Source organism: Myotis nattereri, assembly GCF_964212035.1.
Source record: "Myotis nattereri genome assembly, chromosome: 2".
NCBI classification, from domain to species: Eukaryota; Metazoa; Chordata; class Mammalia; order Chiroptera; family Vespertilionidae; genus Myotis; species Myotis nattereri.
The window spans coordinates 82,744,472-82,766,001 of record NC_138076.1 but is presented as its reverse complement, the minus strand read 5'-3'; the positions used below and the strand labels follow the sequence as shown (position 1 = coordinate 82,766,001).

Below are 21,530 nucleotides of genomic sequence, written 5' to 3'. Positions count from 1 at the left end.
ATCATGTTTCCTATAAAATGACAAGAGTGAATTATATAAAAGTTGTTCCCTCTACTTTTTCAAGACCTAAGTATTCTTATTGCCAATCCAAATTTAAATTTAATCCAACCCCTATGCTGCTTAAATTTTCTATATTAGGAAAAGTTTCCTCATCTTGAATCATACTTCTCTGTCTTTCTAAGTTTGACATATGGTGGGTTTCTTGCAATATAGGAGATTTTGAGGGGATTTGGATAAAGAAAAGAGACGTATGTACTGGATGGGATTTTGTTTCTGGAGATGATGGAGAAAATTTATTGTAGGCACAATAGCATGTCCAAAGCAGTGTTTTGTTCCAGGGATGGAGTTTCACCTGTGGATATGATACATCTTATATTAGCAGTAGGTGATTCTTTCTGTTGTTGTTTTAATTTTAGGTTCTTAGAATGTCCTGACTTTTTTCAAAGTCTGTTCTTTGGATAGTAACTTTGATTATATTAACAGCATTATAGATTTATCTAATTTCTAATGTGATAGATTATGGTTGTTTTTTTTTCTCTCTTTTAGATCCATTTTTCCTGTCCACCCGTCCTTCAGAATCATTGCCTTGGCAGAGCCCCCTGTTATTGGAAGCACAACACAGCAGTGGCTGGGGCCAGAATTCTTAACCATGTTCTTTTTCCATTACATGAAACCACTTGTCAAAAATGAAGAAATCCAAGTGATTAAGGAAATGGTAAGGGTGAGGCCAGCTCTAGCCTGTTGCCTTCAGTTTTTCTCTTTTTAAGGCACTCTTACCCCTGCTGGAGCAGAACTGGACATTTTTGGCTTCTCCCTACTTACTCCCAAATGTCCTTATGAAATGGTTCTCAAATGTTAACATTTTGCAGAATCATCTGGAGGATTTGGTAAAATTCAGATGGCTGAGTCAGTAGGTCTGGGATATGGTACATGATAATTTGCATTTCTGAAGTTCTTAGGTAATGCTGATATTGCCACTGGTCTTGGGAATACTCTTTGAGAACCATGAATGTATTGCTGTCACTCCTCTTTCCTTGTGTGGAGGCAGTTTGGTGGTTCCTTTTCCTTTTATATTCAGTCAAAAGTGACTATTTTAAGTTCCTACTGTAAAGGGAGGTTAAGTATATTTTAGTTCCTTAGGTTCTGTGGCAAAAACCAAGGAGTCCTGGGCTCCTCAGGACTATAATATATCCTGTCCTATACTTACCTGATTAGGTGTCTGGTGGCTTGAAGTATAGGTAATCCATTACTTCAGTGTCTGCCTGAAGCAGGCATTGTGCTTAGCATTTTCTAGAACTATACTATTCAGTGTAATAGCACTGGCCATAAAATTTAAAAAACTAGTGTCTAAGTCATATTTCAAGTGGTCAGTAACTACATGTGTTTTGGCTAACATATTAGAAAGCATAGGTAAAGAACATTTCCGTCATCATAGAAAGTTCTATTCGATGGTGTTGTTCTAGATCACAAATAAGTAACTTTTTTTTTTTTCCTAAAAAGTTAACACTCATTCCCCTTAAAATACTAGAATGAACTTTTTAGGTCTTGTCACATGGTGGTGGATAAGGGTGTAGGGTTTTAAAGATAAACAACTCTCCTTTAAATGCCGAATTTACTACTTATTAACTTCCAGATCTTGGGTAGATTATTCAACCATGATTTCTTTATTTGAAGATGGGGATAATAGTACTTCTTATATCAGTGGATTGATTTAAATAATAAATAAGATAAAGTATGTACTGAATAGAACTTAGAATTTTGAAAAGTTTCAATCACTTAAATGATCAAAGTTTACTTTTGAAATGGCCATGTTTTACCAGTTGTTCTAACATCGCATCACTTTCTGATTTTTTAAATTAAAAGTTTAAATTTATTATTAAGCAAAATTTTCTTATAATTAATTATATATTTAATTAGATTAAAATGTTATAGTTAAGACACTTAATGTGTGTCATTTGGGCAACTATTTGGAGTTCATTGATAAATTAATCCTGTGCCTTGGATATGCAGTTTAAAAGTTCTGAAAAATTGACAGCTTGAGTATCCATTCTTTATACAAGGATACCTTATGTGACTTAGTAGACATAAATGTAAGATTACTACTAAATAAAGGAGTTTGGTTTCAGTAAGAAAACGCCTAAATTAGTTTTAAAAATCATGCTGAAGCTAACAAAAAAGGAAATGATATATGAAAGTTTTTATAGGCATACTATATGCCAATTTTATGCTGGTGATAGAATTGTAATGGAGAAGAGTGGCTTGGTTTTAATGACCTGATTCTTAATGGGAAACGGGTGGGTATAAGCATTTTCTGAGAAGATGAATAAGTAAATTTATCCATGAATTAAACATGTAAACTGTAACCAGAGTTTTTCTAATAGTGTAATTCTAATATAAGTTACTAAGTAGCCATAATTTATGATTATCAGATATGCCAAATCATTCTTTCTGTCTTTCCTCAATTCTCTCATAAATAGGTACCAAATATTCCTCAGGAAGCTTTGGACAAATTGTTATCATTTACACACAAACTCAGAGAGACACAGGATCCAACGGTAAGTCTGGATTTTCTACTGCTGATAGGCTGCTGCTTTTTGTTCTTAGAGTTCAGTGCTTTAAAATCTGTTTTTTAAGCTGGCATTTTTATTCCTGTGTTATGTTTTGTCCTATGCATATGCCGTACTCTTTCAATGATTTTAACATTCTTCTAGCTCCTCATGGCTGATATTATAGAAAACAACTTTAGTTCTAGAGGCGTACTTGGTACTCCTGGGGTTTGGCCCTGTTTCTTCTACCTCCTATGCTGAGCAATTTCATCTATTCTTATGGCTTCAAGTACCATCTCTAAGATAATGCCTACATCCTTTTCTTCACCTTCTAACTTTTCTTTTCTGATTTGTTCTTTATGTATAACTAGAGGCCCATGCACGAACTTGTGCATGGGTGGGGTCTGGCTGTCCCGCCCTGATGGGGGTCGATCAGGGCCAGGCTGGTGTGGGGAGGGGATGTGTGAGGTTGGCTAGCTGGCCCTGCATTCAATTGGGGTGAGGGGGGCCAACTGGGGGTGGGGCCAGCCAGGGGGAGGGGCCGTGGGAAGTTGGCTGGCAGGCCCCGCCCCTGATCAGGGTGGAGGGCCAATCAGGGGCCAGGTTAGCCAGGGGGCAGAGCTGCAGGAGGTTGGGGGTCGATTGGGGCCCTAATCAGGCCGATTGGCCTCCACAGTGCACGTCATAGCGACCAGTCGTTCTGTTCATTTTGTCATTCTGGTCACTTGGCTTTTATATATATATATATATATAGATTGTATTTCCATGCTGGGATAGTATTTTGGAAAGATCTAGGTCTGTCACTAATTCTGAGTCTCAGTGTTCTCATCTGCAAAATAGGAATAGTGGCTGTACCTCATAAGGATGTTGTGATGATGGGATATAGAACGAAATGATCTTTCCCCTTTATATCAACATATTCCTTATATAATTTCCTGACTTTGTTAATAACCTGGATACCAAATTACCTAAATTAGAAACTTTGACATCATTGTTTATTCCTTGCTTTCCCACTATTTCTACTTACCCTGAAAGAATATCTCATCAATTTAACATCTTGCTGTGTAAACTGTGCTCTTATCTATTGTCAGTAACTATCCTAGTATTGGATTTCATTATGTTTCTCCTAGAATATTGTTATTTCCTCTTGTCTGCCCTCTTCACCAATATCCATTCCTCTTGTGGCCCTCTATTACTTTTCCTGTACCTGTTATAACAAACTAGAGACCTGGTGCACAAATTTGTGCATGGGTGGGGCCTGGCTGGCCCCGCCCCCGATCCGGCTTGGGAGGGTGATCGGGGGTGGGGCCGGCTGGGGTGGGGGGAGGCCAAGGGCGGTTGGCCGGCCGGCCCCACCCCCTGGTTGAACTCCTGGTCAAACTCCTGGTCGAGGGGACAATTTGCATATTAGCCTTTTATTATATATGATTACTATAAATTGGTGGTTTATGACAAAAGTTTATTTTCTCACAGCTCTGGACAGACACCAAAATTTTGAAATGGGTATCACTGAGCTGAAATCAGGTATCAGCAGGGTCACATCCCCTTGGAAGCTCAAAGGATTACTACATTCTTTTCATCTTTCAGTTTCTGGTGGCTGCTGGGATTCCTTGACTTGTCATTTCAGTCTCTGCCTCTATCTTCAGATCACCTTTTCGTCTGTGTGTCTGTGTCAAATCTTTTTTTCCCCAATATATTTTACAGATTTTTTACAGAGAGGAAGGGAGAGGGATAGAGAGTTAGAAATGTCGATGAGAGGGAGACATCAATCAGCTGCCTCCTGCACACTCCCTACTGGGGATGTGCCCGCAACCAAGGTACATACCCTCGACCGGAATCGAACCTGAGACCCTTGAGTCTGCAGGCCGACACTCTACCCACTGAGCCAAACCAGTTAGGGCTGTGTCAAATCTTTTTCTGCCTCTATTGCATAAGGATACGTATGATTGCATTTAGTGGCCATCCAGATAATTCAGGATAATCTCCACATCTCAGAAATCTTTAATGTTATCTGCAGCGTCAGCTTTGCCATAAAAGGTAAAATTTGCAAGTTGTTTGTGGGGACCATTTCCTAACTGGCACAGGAGACCTCATCTCCAACTACTCATTCTTTTCAGCTACACCATTCTCCTTGCTGTTTCTTGAACACACTTGTGCCTGCCTCAGGGCCCTTGCCACTTGGTGTTTCCTCTACCACAATTGCTGCACGAAGGTAGCTACAGGTTTGCTCCTTCACCCCTTTTGGATTTACTCAGATGTCTCCTTTTTAGTGAGGACTTCCTGAAGCACTCTATTTAGAATCACATATCTTCCACATTTTTTTTCTTTCTCTTTGTTTTAAGGTTCTTCATAGGGCTTATTACCCTTTGTCAAAATATATATTTTGTTCCTTTTTTTTTTTACATCCTTACCTGAGGCCATGCTGTGTGTGTGTGTGTGTGTGTGTGTGTGTGTGTGTGTGAGAGAGAGAGAGAGAGAGAGAGAGAGAGAGAGAGAGAGAGAGAGAAGAAGAAGAAGAAGAAGAAGAAGAAGAAGAAGAAGAAGAAGAAGAAGAAGAAGAAGAGGAGGAAGAGGAGGAGGAGGAGGAGGAGGAGGAGGAGGAGGAGGAGGAGGAGGAGGAGGAGGAGGAGGAGGGGGAAGAGGCGAGGAGAAGGAGAGAGGGAGAGAGATGAAAGAGAGAGAGAGGAAAAAGAAATATCGATTGGCTGCCTTCCATATGTGTCCTGACGGGGATTGAACCGGCAACTTCTCGGTGCACAGGACGACACTCAACCAACTGAGCCACTCTAGCTAGCCTGTTTTACTCATTTTTTATTGTCCATTTTCCCTCAGATTTTAGTTCTTGGATGGCGAGGTTTTATTTGTTGTGGTTGCTTCTGTATCTGGAACTTTACCTACCACATAGTAGATGTTCAACAAATATCTGCTAAATGAATGAATGAATGAATGAATTTTCAATATTGTCCCAGGAGTGATCTTTCCCAAATCCATTTCCTAAGTTCTCCCCTTCTTTAAAACTGTTAAGAGATGGATTCTCTTTTTCTGTAGACTGAAGGACAACCTGCTAAGCATCCCTGCTAAGTTCCATCTCACCCTGGCTGCTTTTCCTGCCTCATTTTTTATAGTCTCTCTTGAAGCACCCTCAGTTTTACCACAATTTGCTTCTTGCTGTCTTTTAGGCCCATTGTTTAACCCAGCGGTTGCCAACCAGTGGTCCGCAGACCACTGGTGATCCATGAGGTCTGAAAGGTTGGCGACTGCTCGTTTAAGGAAACCTTTGGAGCAGCGGGCGACCCACATGCCTCTGCCTTAGATGATGCCTGGAATGCGTTTTCCTTCTGTCCACTTGCACTCAGGTTGCCTTTTCTATCAGGTGTCTTTCAGTCCCCTTAGGCAGAAGTAACCTCTATATCCAGTCTGCTTTATGACATTTGGCATAGATTTCTCATATTGACCTATTGCAACTGCAGCACAGTGTATTTTTATCTCCCCAATTAGAATATGAACTCCTTGAGGCCACTTCTTATTCATTCCTTTATTTCCATTTCCTAATCTGGTACCTAGCCTATAGTAGACACTTAGATGTTTGATGAAGGAATGAATAAATTAATTAATAGATTGTCTTTAGAATTTTGTCTCCCTGAGAACATGTTATATTTTTGTAAAAGAAATGTCTTTAAGAGGTGTAAGAGAAAAATTATTTTTAATAATTTTGATCAGAATTTTTATATCTTTAAGCTGAAATACTATTTTTAAGTATGCGAACATGAAAAATCCTTAAGGTGTACTCTTAAACTGCATAACCATGGTAACTAAGGGAATGTGCTAACACCCTCACTTGCTCGTTTGGAAATTTGATATTATAAATGTTAAATATATTAGGGATTTTTCAACTAAAGTACACTCTCACTTTTTAATGACTAATGTGAGAGCAGAGATAACCAAACCTTTTATTTAACACTAAAGTGGCTGATTGTAAAGCTTCATTCTGATTTTTTTAAAATATATTTTATTGATTTTTTACAGAGAGGAAGAGAGAGAGATAGAGAGTTAGAAACATCGATGAGAGAGAAACATCAATCAGCTGCCTCCTGCACATCCCCCACTGGGGAATTGCCCACAACCCAGGTACATGCCCTTGACCGGAATTGAACCCAGGACCTTTCAGTCCACAGGCCGATGCTCTATCCACTGAGCCAAACCGGTTTCGGCTGATTTTTTAACACTGGATGCTATTGTGAAGCATTTTTATATTAACTGAAATAGTTGATATTGTTAGGGTTTTTTGGCCAGTGATGCAGGCTGTGAAAGAATTCACAACTAAAAGAAGAGATGGATGGAGAGAGAAAGTTTATTTTACTTTCCCCAAAGGGTGAGGTCTGGTGCATTGCTAATCAATACAAGGGCAAAGAACAAAAACTGCATTCTCCCTTTTAAAGCCTTGGCTGCTGTTGCTAGGTGACAAGGAAGGGAGAGGGATTTGGGAGCTGAAATTGAGCAGACATCAGAGGGGTTATAGTTTGTTTGTTCTTCTGGAGACAATACAGGCAGATGTCCTAGGGAGGCATCTTATCAGTATTTTTCCAAAGTCTGTAAAACATTCTTAGAGCAAAAGTTAAGAAGAGTTCAAAAGTTTGAAGAGGATGGAGGTAGGGGACTTTCTATTAGAGACTTCTTGGGAAAATTATCCCTGAGTTGTGAAAATAGCAAGGAGGGGAAGTATGCAAGAGTGTAGCCTTGAGAGTAGCTTATCTTGTCTTGTAGTTTGAACAGGGAGCTGTTTGAATCAGAGGAGCTAACAATTTTGGGATTAAATTAACAGGTGCTTCTCATAAATTGTGGCAGGCTACAGCAAAGAAAAAGAAAAGGCCTTTTCCTTTCCTAATAGGAATTTTTGAAATTCATGCGAAATCATTGCTGAATGAAATATGAGGCCTGAACTGTGTCATGCTTGGGATGAGATTAGAATGCTATCTATACCTTACGAAGTTGCATTATGGTTTAATAGGATTCTTGTCATGGGAATCTCTGGTTGGAGTCATTTGTCAAACATTTTCCATGATTAAGGTAGGAATTTTTCATGGTCCCAGGTATAAAGGATGGGAATTGCTGGTCATGTTTAACTTCTGATACTTTCAGCCATACCAGCTGAAATAATCTTATCCGCAATTCTTTTTTCTTTCTCATATCCATCAGTTGCCAAGTCCTTTGAAGCAAGTGTTGATCCCTTCCCTCCGTTGCCAATAACCTTACTGTAAGACTTTATCTTTTTGTAGGTAGATTACTGTCCTTCAACCACTTTACATACTGCTGCCAAATTAATCTTTCTAAAGTCATGTTATTGTGTTGCACATAAGAAAGTTCTACTGCCTTTAGGAGCCAGGCCAAATACCTCAAAGTGTCAGTCTTTGATATTTGGGAGCAAGTCTTCCAGCAGGACCCTCTAATAAAGCTGGGCTGGCTTCCTCGTGTTCTGTATGTATTTCTGTTCCTTTTGCATTCATGCCTTTGTTCATAGTATTTCTTTTTTTCCATTTGAGCATTATAACCCCCTATGCAGTTGTCAAGTGCTCCACTTATTTTGGCAGTAAATTATATGCTATTTTGAGTTGCAACATTTTCCTTCTTATATTTAAATATTGTCTCCATGTTTAGAATGTAAATTTGTTGGAAACAAAGATGAACCAATGTTTGCTTATAAATGAGTTATTTGAAACTTAGAATGTGTTTTTAATAGATAAAAAGGATATTTCATGAGTGGTGGTCATGCTTTCAAACTAGTTCCTGAAGGGTCATTTAACCCCTGTCATAACTGAAGTGTAATATTAATAATAGCAGATCAGAGTTTCATAGAACTATGAAATACATGAGGAAGGAGAAATCAATTCATTCTTTCTTCCTTAGGACATACAGAAATGACCTTAAAAGAAATGTTGAAATAAGCAAAAAATACTATGCCTTTTGCATTCTCCCAACATCCATTTTGAACCCTTTGTTAATGTCAGAGTTCCCTTCTCTGCTCCCTTAGGTGCTTAGGGCCACTATACTGCCCTTATCACTCGCCGTGACATTTCAAAGAGCAAGTTGCTTCAAAAGTTATTTACTCTGGTTTTCATTGAAAAACCTTATCTCCTAATGTTAGTGATCTACGTTAGGAATTAGGCCAGTAATAATCTGATTTATTAAATTCATTCTAATATACAGGCCACATCTTCGTTCTCTGTTAAGCTTTTTTTTTTTTTTTTTCATTTTGAAGAGACTGACTTTTTTTAAAAAAATATATTTTATTGATGTATTACAGAGTGGAAGGGAGAGGGATAGAGAGTCAGAAACATTGATGAGAGAGAAACATTGATCGGCTGCCTCCTGCATGTCCCCCACTGGGGATGTGCCCGCAACCAAGGTACACACCCTTGACTGGAATCGAACCTGGGACCCTTCAGTCCACAGGCCGACACTCTATCCACTGAGCCAAACGGTTAGGGCATTGAAGAGGCTGACTTTTAATAATTACTGGTATTTGTTACATAGTCATATGTGTTGGACCTGTACTAAGTGCTTTAGAATAATTTTCTAATTGAATCCTCATAACAACCTTAAAGATGAAGGCATTATTATTGTCATTTTAAAGATGAGAAACTGAGGCCCAAAGAGATTAAGAAGTTTCTCAAGGTCACATAGCTAATAAATGGGAGCCTGATATGTCTGATTTCAGAGCTTATAAACTTTGCCATTACATTATGCTTTCTGCCAAGATCATTTTAAATTCAAGTTAGCAAATATTTATTGGTATTTACATTTCCTAAGTTCTGTACTAGCAACTCTGCTATTGGGATTTGGGGAAGTATAAAACAAGTAAATTATTCTGGCAGTATGGGGGAAGGATTCTGAATAGCAAGCTGCTACCCAAGTGACTCGTTGACATCTCTGTGGGTCAGCAGCCTAATTGCCCATTAATCTTTTTCTGTATTTCAAAAGCCATAGTTTACTTAAAGCTCCAAGCATTTTCAGGATATATTAACAGTTCAGCTTTGTATAAACAGAAAAATATTAAAAAACAGTTTATTGTACATAAGGGCTATTTTTAAGTCGAGAGTGACCTGTATTATGTTATATCCTTCCTTCATTTAACCTCCACCTCCCCCCCAAAACATGTATACACAGCTTTTAGTACAGTGAAAACACTTTAATTGATAAACATTTTTATAGATTAAAAAGACTATCTTCAAGAATGTTTTAAATGTTAATTGGTTTCTATTTATTTTTATTTGTAATTCATTAACAGTGCATATTTATTTAAGTTTGGCCTTGTCCTTCAGGAATAATGAATTCTGCTATGATACCCATCTAAAGGGACTTGCAGCAAGTTGAAACAAGACTCTTAACAGGCTGTCTTTGCCTTTTAATAGGCACAGTCATTGGCAGCATCACTTTCTACCAGACAGCTGTTGCGAATTTCTCGTCGGCTGTCACAGTACCCTAATGAAAATCTTCACAGTGCTGTCACTAAAGCCTGCCTTTCCAGGTAACCATATTCTCCCCTCTTACTGAATTCAGGTTTCTGCATCTTTGCTAAAATAGTAACATACGTTTAATTAATAGTCTGTAAAAGTATTGTTCTGAATATGTAGCTGTTTCAGCCTTGTGTTCAACTTTCAGAACATATCTTATTTAGGTATAACAACAATTTTAAGAGGTACTTTATAGATAAGAAAACTTCTTAAGTCACATAAGGGAAGGCGGGTCACATAGTGGTAAATAAGTAAAAGTATGTTTGAGAATTGAACACCAGGATCATGTGTTTTCTGAGTTAGTGTTCTTAATCATTATACTTAACTAGAGGCTCAGTGCACAAAATTCGTGCATGGGGTGTGGGGGGTTCCCTCAGCCCAGCCTGCACCCTCTCCAATCCAGGACCCCTTGGAGGATGTCTGACTGTCAGTTTAGGCCCGATCTCCTTGTGTTGTGACTTGAATTTGTTCTTTCGTAGTGTAGCCATACATAATGAGGCTCCTCTCCAGTGTCTTTACAGTAATTCTTTGAATAACTAGTAATTATGAGAAATAATAAATTCCCTTTAAATTAAAAGAACATTAGCAGGAAGAAACTGGACAAAAATCATACACTATGGATGAGGACAGTGGGAGGGGTAAGGGCTGAGGGTGGGGTGGGAACTGGGTGGAGGAGAGCTATGGGGGGAAAAAAAGAGGAACAACTGTAATAATCTGAACAATAAAGATTTAATTAAAAAAAAAAAAGAGCATTAGACTTCCAAAGGAAAATTAGGAAAAATGCTTTAAGTGCTTCTTTTTCAGGGTTATAAAATGAAGAAAATATAGACAGAGAAATAGATTCATTACGTACCCAGTATTTTTTTAGTCAGACTTTGTTAATAGAAATAAATAGTCAATGCTAAGCAATGTAAACCACTTTTGGAGCCTAAGGGCTGGATATATTAGAATGAAATAATCACATTTTATGGGTCTTGATATACACCCTGGTAGTTAAATCAACTTTCAATCTCCTTTATTAAAAAAGCAAATAAAAATAAATCAAGTAATGTTAATTGATCAAATATGCACATATAAATTTTAGGTAACCACAAAAAGAATGGAAATGGATCCAGTAGAGGTGGAAATAAGCAAATAGAGAAAACTTGACTCTGTAACATTCCAAAAGTCAATAGGTGATGCATACACAAAATAGTTATTTGACTTATTTGCAAAGGGTCATGGAATGGTAACAAAATAGAGTTTTATAGTGGTTAGTTAATAACACTGGAAAAATGAGCTATTTAATTCAGTGAAATATTTATGAGTATGGAAAGTAAGCATTTTTTAGTTTTTCAAGTTTTTAAGTATGAAATATTTCAAACATAAAAGATGCTCAACTTCATTATTGACCAAATAAATGAAATTAAAATGATAGCTATCATATTATACTTTTTTACCTGTAAAAATTAATTTTTTCATGAGTGGAAGGAAGTAAACTTTTTTTGTTGTTTATTTTTTCTTTATTGTTTAAGATATTACATATGTGTCCTTATCCCCCTATTGCCCCCCCCACCCACCCCCACTCGTGCCCTCACCCCCCTAGTGCCTATGTCCTTTGGTTATGCTTATATGCATGCATGCATACAAGTCCTTTGGTTCTTTGGTTGATCTCTCTCCCTTCCCGCCATCCTCCTCTGCCTTCCCTCTGAGGTTTGGCTGTCTGATGAATGATTCTCTGTCTCTGGATCTGTTTTTGTTCATCAGTTTATGTTGTTCATTATAGTCCACAAATGAGTGAGATCATGTGATGTTTGTCTTTCTCTGACTGGCTTATTTCACTTAGCATAATGCTCTTCAGATCCATCCATGCTGTTGCAAATGGTAGGAGTTCCTTCCTTTTTACAACAGCGCAGTATTCCATCGTGTAGATGTACCACAGTTTTTTAATCCATTCAAGCTATATTACAAAGCCATTCTTCTCAAAACTGCCTGGTACTGGCACAAGAACAGACATATAGACCAATGGAATAGAGAACCCAGAAATCGACCCAAACCACTATGCTCAATTAATATTTGACAAAGGAGGCAGGAATATACAATGGAGTCAAGACAGTCTCTTCAATAAATGTTGTTGGGAAAATTGGACAGATACATGCAAAAAAATGAAACTAGACCATCAACTTATACCATACACAAAAATAAACACAAAAGGATAAAGGACTTAAGCACAAGATAGGAAACCATAAAAATCCTAGAGGAATCCACAGGCAGCAAAATCTCAGACATATGCCGAAGCAACATCTTCACCAATACAGTTCCTAGGGCATTGGAAACTAAAGAGAAAATAAACAAATGGGACTACATCAAAATAAAAAGCTTCTGCACAGCAAAAGAAACCATCGACAAAACAACTAGGAAGCCCACTGCAAAGGAGAACACATTTGCCAATGTTATCTCCGATACGGGTTTAATCTCCAACATTTACAGGGAACTCATACACCTTAACAAAAGGAATGTAAACAACCCAATCAAAATATGGGCAATGGACCTAAATAGATACTTTTCAAAAGAAGACATACAGAAGGCCAAGAGACACATGAAAACATGCTCAAAGTCACTAATCATCCGTGAGATACAAATCAAAACGACAATGAGGTACCAACTCACACCTGTCAGAATGGCTATCATCAACCTATCAACAAATGACAAGTGCTGGCGAGGATACGGAGAAAAAGGAACCCTCATGCACTGCTGGTGGGAATGCAGACTGGTGCAGCTACTGTGGAAAATACTGTTTTGGAGTTTCCTCAAAAAATTAAAAATTTAACTCCCATTTGACCCAGTGATCCCACTTCTAGGAATATATCCCTAGAAACACCAATCAGAAAGGATATATGCACCCCTGTATTCATAGCAGCACAATTTACCATAGCTAAGATTTGGAAACTGCCTAAGTGCCCATCAGCAGGAAGTAAACTTTTATTACTGCCCTCGTTTCATAACTTTGGGGTTGATCATACAGTATCTTTATGCCAAAATATATTAATACCATATCATGTGACAATTCTACTTTTTGATATTACCTCATAGATAGACTTATATGTATCTATAAGGAGGCATGTAGAAGAGAGAGAAACATTTATCAGTTGGCTCGCAAACACGACCCAAGCAGGGATCAAACCTGCAACCTTGATATGAGCCCTGACTAGGAATTGAACCCGCTACCTTTTAGTATATGGGACAACACTCCAACCAACTGTACTACCCAGCCAGGGCACCTTAAGTTATCTTAAATATTTCAGTACTGTTTATATATTTAACATTTAAAATCACAGTTGTAAATTAATTAATTAATGTGTAAGTAATTAATGTGTAAAAAGGCTGCTGGACATCCACTGAGCCCCAGTCTTTTTCTCTCACTCTTACTACTAATACTTCTCCCCTCAGGGTTAGTAATTTGGAAGTATCCCCTATCCTTGTTCTAGCTTCTCATGCTACCATCCTGAGAAATCCTTTTATTCTTTAATCTAAAGGTCCTATTCCATACCTGTGACAAAGACACAGTTATTTGAGTTAGCTTAGGGCAACTGCTTCTGTTTCTGGGTTTCTCAGAATATGTTGAATCTTTCTTTCGTTTTTCTTATAATCAGGATCTACCAAAACTAGAAACTTTCCAATTCTTTTTTTGCTGGGAGTAAATAATAGTAATAGTAATGTTTATTTTTAAAAGACACTATAATGCTCGTATGACTGATAAATGCAGAGTGTTATTTGGACAAAAATACATATAGAATAGATAAGCAGGTACATATTTTAAATGGAAGGAAGAACCAAGTTGGATAATATTAAACTTACTCAATAATATGTGTTAGAAAGTAAAAGAAACCTCATTAATCCACTTTCACTAATTTGAATTTGTGATTGCCAACTTGGAGCAGGTTAAAGTACATTATTGCATTATTGTTTTATCTATTTAAGAAAATTTGATAAGCCAGTTAAATGATAAACAAGATTTATGAAGTATACTAAATCCATTTTCAAAAGCAAATTATCTATCTTGTTCTGCAAAATGTTGTATATAAATGAAGAATACTAATTACAAATGAGTTTTATTTATTAAAAGGAGATTCAATAAACATATACTTTATTGTCACATGTACATGTAATTTATTTACTATTTGTATTTCACACTTCCAGATTGAACTTCCTTAATTGGTTGTAATTAGCGTGTGTGTGTGTGTGTGTGTGTGTGTGTGTGTGTGTACACATGTCAAAAGATATTTAGGGATCACAGAAAGCTTTGACTTTGTCACTAATCGCCCCCCTCCTCCCACCCCACCCCACCCCACAGGTTTTTACCAAGCCTTGCAAGGTCAGCATTAGAAAAAAATCTGGCAGATGCTTCAATAGAAATAAGTACTGATGATAATCTAGAACCAGAACTGGAGGATTACAAATGTAAGTATTTGGTTTCTTTCCCTTTTAAGTGAAATAACTTTCGAATGTTTTCTGTTATCAACTTTAAATTAAAAAATGACTTTGTTTTTCATTTATTTTATTTTATTTAGGGTTGAAAAAAATGAATCTTTAAAAAGAAATTTTTTTAAATTTAGTTTGAAACCCACTTAAAAGAGTACTTCCTTTATTTCCATATCAGAGACAGGTCCTCCCCCCATGCCCACTCCCACTCCTCCAAGAGTTACTGTTGAGGTGAACATGTTAAAGGTTCTCAGAATTTCTGCTGTAAATAAACTTATGCGGTTTTATTTAACCTTTTATCCAACTATATTCTACCTTAGCATCTAAAATTCTGTTTTCCTTGCACAACATTTACATTTTGAGGACCAGATGTGTCTAATGGGAAGCTATTCTAGGTTGAGATAGACTAAAATAATATTCAGAGTACTATTCCATACGTTCCTATTATTCCATGTCCACATATTGTCTTTTTTGGTACTTTTTTCCTGAAGAGCCATATGTATAATTTTGAATTGGGGGGAGATTTAACTCTTCCTATGAAAGATCCTCATTCTTCAATTAGAGCACAATGAAAGGTTCTATGAGTTTTGAGGTATTAATGACCTGTTTTATCAAAACATGCAATGTGTGCCCATTCTCCAAAGGGAACTATTGGTGTTTTCTTTGAAGTAGGTGTTTCTTAATTGTTGGGGATACACTGAATTTGATATTAAGAAAATAAGATGCCTTTTTCAAAAGTACAATGATAAGCTCTGCATACTGATGGATCTGAGTATAGATACACAGAGCCAGTTCAGAGACAGGATAATTTTCATACTTTTTAGACTGTAATGTTATTTGATTGAATTTTTTGACATATACAAAGAAAGACTGCATCATTCAGACTATAGATTGTTTAGTTTTGGTAACAGGGCAGTGTTAGCTATCCCATCTAAGCTTTGTGTAGAGGATAAGGGACCTAAGTCAAGAGGCTTTTGATTGCTCTGATTCCATTCATCTTTAATGTTCTCTCTTTTGGAAAATTTCATTTAATTCACTTTCCTTTTTTTAAAACATAATTTTAGTGATTTGAGTAAGGAAGGAAGAGAGAGAAAGAGATAGAAAACATCAATGATGAGAGAGAATCATTGATTGGCTGCCTCCTGCACGTCCCCTACTGGGGATTCAGCCTGCAACCCTCGCATGTGCCCTGACCAGGAATCAAACCTTGACCTCCTGGTGCATAGGTCAATGGTCAAACACTAAGCCACGCCAGCTAGGCTAATTCACTTTCTTTGTTTAGGGACCATGCTCACCAAGCAACATTATGATACGGATTTAGCTTTTTTAATGCAGGTCTTCCTCTAGATCAGTGGTTCTCAACCTGTGGGTCGCGACCCCTTTGGGGGTCAAATGACCCTTCCACAGGGGTCGCCTAAGACCATCAGAAAACACATATATAATTACATATTGTTTTTGTGATTAATCACTATGCTTTAATTATGTTCAATTTGTAACAATGAAAATACATCCTGCAGATCAGTTACATTACGATTCATAACAGTAGCAAAATTACAGTTATGAAGTAGCAGCGAAAATAATTTTATGGTTGGGGGTCACCACAACATGAGGAACTATATTAAAGCGTCGCGGCATTAGGAAGGTTGAGAACCATTGCTCTAGATAATATGCTGATAGGATAACCAGTATGTCATATAGTCCATATGCAAGTTGCAGTTTTCATTGCAATGTAATACTTTGCAATTTTGGTTTTATATATAAAAATTGCATATAGATCAGAATTTATGTCTTTAATAATTTCCTGAAAGTTAGATTTGTCCTCTGTTGTGAGGACAAAATCAGGTTTTGAGCCTACCAGTCTGAGGACTTAACAGGTTTATAATAATAATGCCTCCTCTGAGATTTCTTAGATCGTTAGCCAGATTTCTCCCAGGAAACTATAATATCACCATGCTCTCTTTTTTATCTTGAAATTTTAACAATAAATATGGGTTCATTGAATTAAATTGTACTAATGCCCTAAATCAGTGGTCGGCAAACTGTGGCTTGCGAGCCACATGCGGCTCTTTGGCCCCTTGAGTGTGGCTCTTCCACAAAATACCGACTTCTGCGCATGGGCCACGAAGTTTCCATCGTACTGTACATGTGCGCCCACACGTGGTATTTTGTGGAAGAGCCACACTCAAGGGGCCAAAGAGCCGCATGTGGCTCACCAGCTGCAGTTTGCCAACCACTTCCCTAAATGTACTAAGTAAATATATCGATAAACTAAACATTAGATGATATCTGATATTGTTTGAATCTGAAATTATGTGTGTCATCTCAACATAACAAGTATATAGTAAATTCACTTCCACAGTCCTGGTCTTTCCTTTTACAGTTTTATATTTGGTCTATTTCAGAGACCTGATGGTAGTAAAATAAAATAAATCCTTAGCGACAGCTTATAGTTCTTTTCTCTATGGAACTTGTAGACAAAAGGCAATGGTGAGGATCTACTGAAAGATGAGGTCTACTGTGCTGTGTGGCAAGTGTGTAGCACCCAGCAGTGATTAAGCAGGGTGACAGTTTAATTATTTTTAGCTTAAAATTGTTCACGGTGCTCCACAGACGCAAATGTTGCTTTTTCACCTTGTCTTTTAAAATGCTTTAGCACACAAATAGAAACTTCCTTATTAAAAGTAGGGAGGGAAAAGTTGGGTCAGTTATTTTAGGATTATAATTGTCTACCTGCTTGCTAGGGTATTTCCATAGGATGGAATATTATTTGGAGTCAAAGATTGAACTACCCCACATGGCAGAAAGAACATTAGTTCTATTTTTAGCTGTATCCATTCTAACTTATGATTTTTTTTACCTTCTTCATAATTCTTGTCTCATTATTAGGAAAATAAAATGAAATTATATGAGAAAACAATAAGATGAAGTTCCTAGTTTGGGATCTGGCACGTAGACGGTTCTCAGTGAATGATAGCTTCTATTATTGTAATCATCAGAATTACTGCAACTATTACTATTAGTATTATTATTATGTTTTAACCTTTTTAAAAATGTACTTTTATTGATTTCAGAGAGGAGGGGAGAGAGAGATAGAAACATCAATGATGAGAGAGAATTATTGATTGGCTGCCTTCTGCACACCCCACACTGGGGATCCAGCCTGCAACCCAGGCATGTGCCCTGATCAGAATTGAACCGTGACCTCCTGGTTCATAGGTCAATGTTCACCCACTGAGCAACACCAGCCGGGCAGTTTATTATTATCGACTGTGGCATCTATTAGACAGTGAACATATATGCCTGGTTATTGTAGAGAATATACATGAAAGATGTTCCTTGACTTCAAGAAACTTAATATTTAGTTTCCTGGCTTCAAGGAGCTAGGATTCTATTCTAGACCAACTATAATAGACATTGCAATAATAATTAATTACCACAAAATAATTGTGTAGCACCTGGGGTGCTTATTGGAAAATATGTTTCTCCTGGATCATCTCTGAATATAGTAATTTGGGAGGCCTGGCATGGATTGGTTCATTTTTATCTTTGACTAGCTATCTAGGGGATTCTCATATGGGGTTTTGAATGAGTGGGTTCTGAAAAAATTATATTCAAGTACTTCAGAGCTTTTGAATGTGTATTTGGCTTATATATGTGTGATAGTCTTGGACTGAACAAGCTTATTACGGTTACTTGACTGAGATCTGAGTTTTGTTTTCTCTCAATTTTATCTATATGCTGTTTGCTACATACATTGTTTTAATTATATTTACTAGAGGCTCAGGGGGCCCTCAGCCTGAGAGGGCATAGGCTGGGACCCCTCGGGGGATGTCCCTAGGGGATCAAGCCTAAGCTGGCAGTCAGACATCCCTCTAGCAGCCCGGGAGCCCTCAGGGGGTGTCCAACGGATGGCTCAGGCCTGCTCCCCATGGGCAGGCCTACACCATCCTTAGTGCTGCCTAGGAGGTGGGAGATGCTCCCGCTACCACTGCTGTGCTCGCAGCCCTCAGCTGTGCTTGTGGCTGAGTGGCCCTCCCCCTGTGGGAGCACACTGACCACCAGGGGGAAGCTCCTGCGTTGAGTGTCTGCACTCTGATGGTCAGTGTGCGTCATAGTGACCGGTCATTTCTGGTTGGTCCCCCGTTAGGGTAAATTTGCATATTACCTTTTTATTATATAGGATTACATTTTGGATCATTGAAAGCTTTTTGTAGAGCTTTAAGCTTTTTATGTAAAGCTAAAAACTCTCTAGCGAGTAAAACACCTTCAAGGTTTTTATTACCACCTTAAAGCTTATTTCTTTTATATGTTAAATTAAAATTCCTTGACGAATCCACAGGATATTAAAGACACTGCATTGCATTTTGTATGGGCTGAATTTGACTTCTGTGAGGACAGTTCTGCAGGTAATTCTCTGTCCTGTGTGAAATTTTTAGGTGAAATAGCATCTGGCTCTCTGAGAATTGGCGCTATTAGTACACCAATCTATAATGCCCACGAGAAAATGAAAGTGCCTGATGTTCTGTTCTACGACAACATTCAGGTAAAATCCCTGCTTTGCATTCATGGATAAATCACCCCTTACATTGTAGTAGTTCATTCTGATTCAAGTGAAACTGTTTAATTATTTTTATAATTTGCTAAATTCAATTCAGATGATGCAAAGTGAAGGGTTTAAACACCTTCCATTAATGCATTATGATGCTGGAAGAGCTGCTGCTATGAGTAGAGTATAATAAATTTTATATGCACACATATACTATACTTCAGGTTAATAAAATGAATATATTATTAAATTAAAAACAAAGTAGAACTAATATCCTCTCTTTTGCTTATTTTGGTTAAATAATTTTAGTTTAAAGAAGGATGTGTCCTATGCATTCTTTTTTTATCCTCAGCTGAAGATGTGCTTATTAATTTTTAGAGAGAGAGAGAGAGAAAAACATCGATGTGAGAGTGAAACATTGATCAGTTGCCTCCTGTATGGTCCCCAATCAGGGTTCAAACCCACAACCTAGGTATGTGCCGTGACCAGAATAGAACCTGCTACTTTTTGGTGTACACAACACTCTAACCAATTGAGCCACCTGGCTGGAGCTGTCCAATGCATTCTTTCCTTCATATTCTTTTCCTTTTTTGGAAAAATTTTAGTATTTTTCCAGCCTTTACTTTTCCTTCGGTGTTTTTTTTTTTTTTTTTTTAAGGGAAGACAGTAGACAATTTCCACTTGCAAAACCTATAATTATGGTCCTTCTGTTAAGACAGAAATAAGTTTGTACACACAATGCTTTATTGTAGATGTTTACTTTAATAAGATTTTTTTTCCAGAGAAAATCACTCATAATATAAATAGTTTTTCCTTTCCAGATTTTCTGTCAATTGGTTATTTATTTTATAATAAAACACATACTAAAATTTTTTCTGTAATATTTGGTCACTAATCTGCATGTAAATAATAGCCTTACATTTACAACGTATGTTAGAAAAACTACCTACTGTTTTCACTATATTAAGGATTTAGAGATATTGAAGTAAAATTCCTTTTATCTTCCACTTTCCAACTCTATTTGTTGTTCAATTAGTGTTCTAATTTATATCCCTATGTTATATTAACAACATTGAAGTTATCTAGGCAAATACTTCTTTCTCAATAAGAATATTAATGAAATATTCTGAAATCTGTTAAAATTTTAGTTATCATTTATAGCATAGCAAAAGGCATAACCCAATTTGCTTTTTATTCATTATGTAGCCAGTTAACTAATATAGATTTTACTTTCTTCCAGAGCATTAATGTTCTTATATAAGCAGTAGACAAATGAACAGAAAATGAAGTTACTTATAAGACACAAAGGAAGAAAAATTTTTTCCTGTCAATAAAGACAAAAACATAATTGTAAGGAAAATATACTATTTTGAAGTATTGATATCACACTCTGTCCTTGTAGTAGAAAAGAATAAAGAAAAAAAGAATTAGGAAACTTTGATATAAGTGAAAATTTGAAAAACTCCATGGTAGCAAACATTTAAAAGACTTGCCAGCATACAAGAATGTAGGATTCAGTAGCAGGGAAGGCCATGTGTCTTTGAACATAGTGTCTGTTGCCATGGTGCTTATGACATAGACATTGAGGTCCACAGGGCTGCTGTGAACTTCACACAGTGGCCCTGAGGGACTTTCTGTAGCCTGGCTCCAAACATACCTTCTTTTCATAAAGCATTAGCTCTTAATGAAAATGTTTAGCTGTACCAATTCTAGGGACAGTGTCTTGATTAAATTTGCTTTTGTTGCATTCATTACTGTTTCCTTTTATGCCACACTCCATCTTTGAAGCAGTAGTTTTCAGTGTTTCTTGAGTATTTAGGTGCTTCTTTCTCCTCTTGTTCTATGCCCTGTGGTTCTCTAACCACGTTATGTTGAAACTGATTTTTTAAATGTGTTTTTCAACATTTCCAGGAAACATTATAGTGCCTGGCATGGAGTGACTGCTGAATAAATATCTGTTGAGCTTATTAATGAAAGGATGAATAAGATTTTAAGTGTTCATAATCAGGAATATTATTTCATTAAATCTGTGACTAAGGAATATTACACTTGCAGCATTAAGGAAGAGAAATTACAGGAGAGTTTAATAGCCTTTTAATAAGCGTAATGAGCTTTAGATCTGAAAAAGTTAAACACTATCTCCCATATGTCAAGCCTTGTCATAAGGTATTAGAATACTGAGATGAAAATACACACATGTACGTGCGCGCACACACACACACACACATAGTTGTGTGCACACACATGTACACAGTTCCAGAGCTGGGTCTGTCAAGGGGGGAGAAAGACATATAAGTACACATAGTTACTCCACAGTAAGATGGAGGTGCACGCAGGTTACCATGGGAGCATTGAGGAGAGGCTGGTCCCAGATTGGAATGATCATGGAAAATGAGTTAACCAGGCAAAGTTGAGAGAGTCTCTCAGGCAGAGAGACTAGCATTTGTAGAAACATGACTATGTGAG

At 37.3% G+C, this 21,530-nt stretch overlaps 1 protein-coding gene across 1 annotated transcript in view; it reads left to right on the top strand.

Moving 5' to 3' along the window:
• VWA8 (von Willebrand factor A domain containing 8) overlaps positions 1 to 21,530 on the top strand; it is a 392,708-nt gene that overhangs the window by 134,618 nt on the left and 236,560 nt on the right. Inside the window, exons 15-19 of the mRNA XM_081082746.1 lie at positions 547 to 715; positions 2,478 to 2,555; positions 9,956 to 10,071; positions 14,391 to 14,497; positions 18,955 to 19,061. Of these exons, the coding sequence (XP_080938872.1) occupies positions 547 to 715; positions 2,478 to 2,555; positions 9,956 to 10,071; positions 14,391 to 14,497; positions 18,955 to 19,061 (577 nt within the window). The remainder of the gene's footprint in view (positions 1 to 546; positions 716 to 2,477; positions 2,556 to 9,955; positions 10,072 to 14,390; positions 14,498 to 18,954; positions 19,062 to 21,530) is intronic.